This window comes from Rhopalosiphum maidis, chromosome 3 (genome assembly GCF_003676215.2).
Source record: "Rhopalosiphum maidis isolate BTI-1 chromosome 3, ASM367621v3, whole genome shotgun sequence".
Classification (NCBI taxonomy): Eukaryota; Metazoa; Arthropoda; class Insecta; order Hemiptera; family Aphididae; genus Rhopalosiphum; species Rhopalosiphum maidis.
In genome coordinates, this window is record NC_040879.1 from 56,880,286 (window position 1) to 56,886,816 (window position 6,531).

Below are 6,531 nucleotides of genomic sequence, written 5' to 3' on the forward strand. Positions count from 1 at the left end.
AATCAAAAAACAATGAAGCTCTTAAAAATAGTATCATAAGAACTAAATTAAGTAAGCACTTAAAATAATTAAAAAAAGAAAAAAGAAATATTAAAAATCTTAGAGATAATCTAGAATCCTTAAAATCCATTTATCCGCTTATATTTTTTTTCTTATTATAGAATATTAGTTATTTTGCGCTGAGTATAATTTTTAAAACTATAAAAACCAATTACATTTTGTATGTATCTACCATATTAGTGTTGTCTCAAAGTAGAAATAAAAAAAGTAAAAAATTAACACCGAAATATACAAAATTAAACCTTTACAAGTTTACGAATTAAAACCATAATTACATAATATAAAGCAAAAAAAAAAAAATAAGCAAATGTGTTAGGTCCAAACATTTGTTAAAACTTATAATAAATCTGAATACAAAAATATGGATAAAAACGTTACGTATTTAAGGTAATTTGTCGTTTATAATAATTGTTTACTCTTTCTTTGTGTATAGATAAAGGAATATTATTTTAATGTTATATATTTTATAACTATTATACATTTATATACTTTACATTTTCGAATCAGAATATTTTTGATTTATATTTATGTTACAAAGCAATCGAGTAACGTTATAATTGTATTCATTTTTAATGTTATATATTTTAATACACGCTATAATAATCATCACTAATGAATCCTAGATTCATTAGTAACATACTTATATATTTATATTGATTTATAATTTGAAGTACATTGGATCTGGATGTTATTTGTAAATGTGTATTAGTAATATACCATGATATCGCACAATAATATATTATTATGATTGATTATTTTCACTAATTGTAAATGAGTCAACGTATTATAAATTAATGGACTATAAACATATATTATCAATCAATCATTTTAGTATTTTTATCGATATGTTAAAGTATCAATGTTTAATTTTAGATAATGAGTTTCCTATGAGTATTGTTACAGTAAGTATATGCCGTAGTATATCTATTAAATCAGTAATTTACTTTTGAACTTTTAGTATGCAAGTATAAGTATGGTACCAATATAGATTTAAAATGTATTGGTAGTATAACTGTATACTCAATTATACGTAATTTTTAACGGACTTGCAGTAACTTCAAACAAATAAATTATATGGACAATCTATATAGTTAACGTATTTTTGGCCAAATTAAGCATATTAATAATAAAATCAAACAATTAATAAAACATATTAAAAAATACCTATAATTATATACATAACAATAATACTTTTGTGTCTATATGATGATGCATATAAGTATTTGAGTATTTTATTGAATACTTGATTATTTGAATATAAAAGCAAGCCGAGGGAGAAGATAGGCTAAAGAAAAAGTGGTTAGAGGTCAGGGTTATGATTAGGAATAATGAAGGCGCGTGGCATAGATGTAGAGATAATTATGGGTAGCGAGAAATGGAAGACAAATATAAGAGTAGTTGACCCTCGTCGCTTCGGATAAATAAGATGAATAAGAAATATCTACTTACAGGTATTATGTTTAAAAAAACTCAAATAATCCATCGGAGCCAAAAAAATTAAATTTATAGTATTAAAATCATTATAAACTCAAATTTACTAAATAAGTATCTTAGTTTCTTCTTATACAATATATTACATAAAAAAAAAACTTACATTTATTTATAATTGAAATAAACATATTTTTCTTGTATTTTACTTTGATTACATGGTGATTTTTATTTTTACGGTCTTAATAAATTTTTATATTAACAAATGTCAATGATGTTTTTGTTGTTCATTAACTTCACCATAATTAAGTTTCTGAACATTTACGAATCTTTAACAGCTGTGCTGAAAAGGACCTATTATATTATATCAAATCATAATACTTTAAGATATGGTTCTCAAATTATGTATAAATGTTAGACTTAAACATATCACTTACCTATAAAATTATTTAACTATGGGTATGTAATTAAAACCGATTTACATAAAATCTACAATTTTGAATTTTGAAAAATTGTAGATTATTATTTGACCACATTAAATTCTTTGGAATTAAAAATCACCGCTTTATCTAAAATTTCTCTCGATAATAATTAATTTAATTTGAAATTTAATGTCAACTTTTAAATATATAAGTTATAGTACATCAAGAAACTTAGTTATTTTTTAATAAAAAAAAAAAAACATGAGTGGTAATTTAAATCATAACTGGATTAACGTAATCATGTAATTCCGGTTAAATCAGTTATTCCACGTATTAGTCTACAGAAATAAAAATATATTTTCAAAAATTATAGGTACTGGGAGTTGCAAAAAATAAACATTAAAATATTGGTAAAATTAGTCGTTGCGCAGCATTTTATTATTTCTATCATTATTTGCTATCCCTTTATACGAAATGTTTGAAATATATGTATTATAGACTTAAGCATCATATGAGCACAGCTCTTATTATAAAATTTAGAAATAAAAATTATAATTTACCAATACATAAAATGCCGAAAAAATGTAAGTAGATACTATGCGTAAGTATATCGGTGCGTATATATACCTACATACCTATAGTATTAATCATTAATGTGTTATTCGAAAATGGACTTGTGGAAAGAATTACTTTCTATTCCAGCTATAACTGCAGTAGGTGCCTATAAAGGTATATTTGAACCAAATGTAATCGGTGTCATATCATTATTATTATATATTTACGTCGTCAAAATAACGCGTATATAGTATATAGTATATCCAAAACAGTTCAATACATTCTAAATTTCTCCATATCAAATCAAGATTTGAATTATTTTATTGTTTTAAACAAATTTTCTTAGAGTAGATCACTGTTAAAAAAAATTGCATTTGAATATATCATATTGAACTATCGCGGGGATGAGAGGCACTTACATCGGGCGACACAGGACTTTAGACACATACCGTATTACCTACATACCTACTGCAGAGTTTCGCGTACATTAATGCGTATTGCACGTCGACAACTGTTTTGTAACCATGAGCCGTAGCGAATATATCAAACCTATATATCGATAAATATTATTATGTGCCACGAGACGCGACGATTTCACACGCGCGTACCCGATGAGAAGTAGTATAGACATGGGAAGACGCAGACCGCATATATTGGAATATCATAATACACACATACCTCAATCGTCTATGCCCACAGTATATATTTGTTTAACCATAATAATAATAATAATAATAGTATAGCGATGCGATAGGTATGTCTGAATATATTAAAATATATTTTCCTTTGAATCCTGAGTGGAGGACTTCTTCGAGTAACATAACCGGATGTCTTATCATCGTACATACAAACGATTGGTATTATATATTTATATATATATATATAGGTAGGTTCCTCCTCCTATATATATATGTGTATGTATGTGTGTGGCTGTGTGTATTTATTATAAATTATATATAACATACTTGCGTCGCGCGCGCGTGCGTGTATATAAAACCGTATAACCCACTTACCACCGTGATCACGTGAAAGTATTCGGTCAAGGTTCCCCCCGGGTACCACGGCCATGGTCGGTCAATCGGATACCTGTCGTATACCTACCGGCATGTATATTAATTTTCTATTCGTTTTATACGTGTCGATGTAAGCGTACGGAAGGCATTCGTTTCAGACGTAGCGATCGCGTTTGAACGTCCTCTCATCATACACGTCACATATTATTATTATTATTTCTATCGTTTTATAGACAGTTAAGAGGCACCTATCGTATTATAACACCATACACTGTAGTTGTCTTAAGGTGCGTCGACGGTTGTCACCGGCGTCTCGTCTCTACACAGTCGTTCCCGTTCACTCGTGTCGTTCGGTCTACACAATATAATATCGTAATAATTTATTATAAAGTATCACATTTTCGACGCGGTTTTTCGTGTTGACACAAGGGAAATGTCACTTTCCACGTGCGGTTTAGCCGTTTTCGCGTGCGTTGCAATATTAGTATTGCAGTCTGTAGTCGATTTGACTAATGCTTTGCCGACCACAGATCAATCGCTGCAGTCGTCCACACCGCTGCCGCTGTCATCACGAGACATCGAAGACGAAGTACTAGGCACGAGTGCCCTAACTACTACAGCAGCCGATGTAGTAGCTAGTGCTTATGCGGTCAAGGATACGTTTTTGGGTGAGTATAAAGGAACAGTTATACTCTGATTCTGATACATATTAAAAATTATACGAGGTATGGAACACGCACGACAAACGCGATTAATACTATATTGCAATCCTATACACCAGACATATTGTATGTAAACATATATTTATATTAATCTTAAACAGCATTCATAAGTAAGAATAAATTAAATTATTATTATTTGGATGACAAGATTGAGACCTACATTTTATACTGTTTTTGAAATCCGTATTACATTTTCTAAAATTAAGACACCTCTATAATTATGTATTTCACGAAATTTACAAATAATTTGTTCTGTTATATTATAATAGGTTTAAATTTTTTTTTTTATTTCAGTGGACAGTGAAAAAGGCCACATTAAGCCATTAAAAAAAAAGAAACCTTTGGGCAAACACAAGAAGAAAAAGCATTCGTTTAAGGAAAAATTTTTGCCTCTCCTTTTAATACCATTTATTATTCAAACCATGCTCATACCGTTTTTCATAATGAAATTGAAATTGCTAGCTTTGAAAGCAATGGCAGTGGGCAAGTTCGCAATTCTGTTGATCGTTTTTAATATGATGCGTAATTGGTCACAAAATGCACACAGTACTTCGATTCGTGGCTCAACTGGGGTAATTATTAATTCTGTCTGACACTTAATTACGTTTGACACAACTCCTTACAGACCACATTAATTAAATATTATAAATCGTGTTTCAGGATTCATTGCTCATGGCTCAAAATTACGGTTTCAACGGTGTTCCGGAATTCGGAGCAATATTTAATGGTCGTTAGTAATTGTCCAACAGACAGTTTTTCTAATGCTTAATAATTTATTAAATTTATATTGTAATGCTCTCTGCACATGTTCGACGTAGTCGAACGTAGTGCTATAACATAAGACTATTTATGAACAAAATCACCAATGATGTATTATAAATTATATTAATGAATGTAATATCTCGTAAGGTACATTACCTACATTTTATTATATAGTATGTTATCATTAACTATGACTCAAAATTAGATTCAATGTATGTTATTTTGTGCCTTATATATTATAATATTGTCATGAGTACCATAAGTTATTGTAGAACTATTTTATTTTCATATTGTATATTTATTACCACCATGTATAGTTAGATAACTATCGGCGTAAATTTGGTAAAATAAAAATATTGAATAAGAACATAATAAAATATTGTTTTGTTAACCTAAAAAATACAAATACGTATATTAATAAATATAATTAGGAAGGTGTGCATGTATTTTTGTCAAATTTATATACAATATCTTTTTTTACGTAATTTGTTAAAAAAATATACATTTTGAATGGATTAGGGCCTAGCGTTTGTAAAATATATACCTTCCTAGTAAGTTTATATTATATCCTATAGTCATTGTAACTGTTTATGCTTATGTTATATAGTTTATTTCAATAAAAAAATATAATAATTAAATATATATAATAATGACGCAAGGGTAAATTAATAAAATTAATTATATTTTAGATAAATAATTATTAATAATCTTAAATTATTACTCCTGTATCGTTTTTATACACACTTACATTAGATAAATAGTTGCCTGTCAGCAGTTGTACAAGAACCATTTTTCAGTAGTTATAGTCTATAGCCTATATGTTTACTTGGAACTATTTAAGTTCAAACGATATACTAAAAAAATACCTAAAATTATATACTATAAATTAAAAATATTAAATGTTATAAATACAGATCTTGGTTTTAAAATATAAATACATTTTTACAAACTGTTCTTAGAGTATGGCTGTACTAAGGATGTAATGTAAATAAAAGCTAATTTAGTACCTAAATAAACTATATATTATATACATTTTAAAAATCTTTATGCATAATACTACTGTATAAAAAAAATTGAATAAATAGGTAATTTTAGTATCAAATAATATAATAATTAATGAAATTGTCTATAGACAATAAGCTATTTTAAGTATTATTAGTGTTTAACTTGTCAATTTGTATTAAATAGATTATAAAAAACATTTTAGTGGTTATGGCACGTATACTGTACAGTCATTTAAAGCATTATTTTAACGTGAACAAAGACATTTAACAGGCACGTTAAAAAAAATATTGGAAAATTAGCTCTGCTGTACCTATAGTAGGTGTCAAGTGTACCTTGTCATTGAGTGTGTCACTGACCACTGTAATGGATGTATTATGTTTTAATTAAATTATAAATCATTGTTTACGAAAAACGATTTTAAACGGAGATGAACAAGTCTATATTATATATTTATAAGGATATTTTATTATACATTTATATTGCTATTGGTAATTTTAGTAATACGCAGAAGCTGGACGTTGAACTAATTTTTGACAAAACAAATCGTATAATACATTATTATAT

General features: G+C 27.5%; 1 protein-coding gene across 1 annotated transcript; it reads left to right on the forward strand.

Moving 5' to 3' along the window:
- The first annotated feature begins 3,584 nt into the window (after positions 1-3,584).
- LOC113557133 lies at positions 3,585-5,412 on the forward strand. The gene is made up of 3 exons (XM_026962459.2): positions 3,585-4,146; positions 4,495-4,772; positions 4,861-5,412. The coding sequence occupies exons 1-3, from the start codon at positions 3,912-3,914 to the stop codon at positions 4,933-4,935; spliced, it is 588 nt and encodes a 195-aa protein (XP_026818260.1). The 5' UTR covers positions 3,585-3,911; the 3' UTR covers positions 4,936-5,412.
- The last annotated feature ends 1,119 nt before the right edge of the window (positions 5,413-6,531 follow it).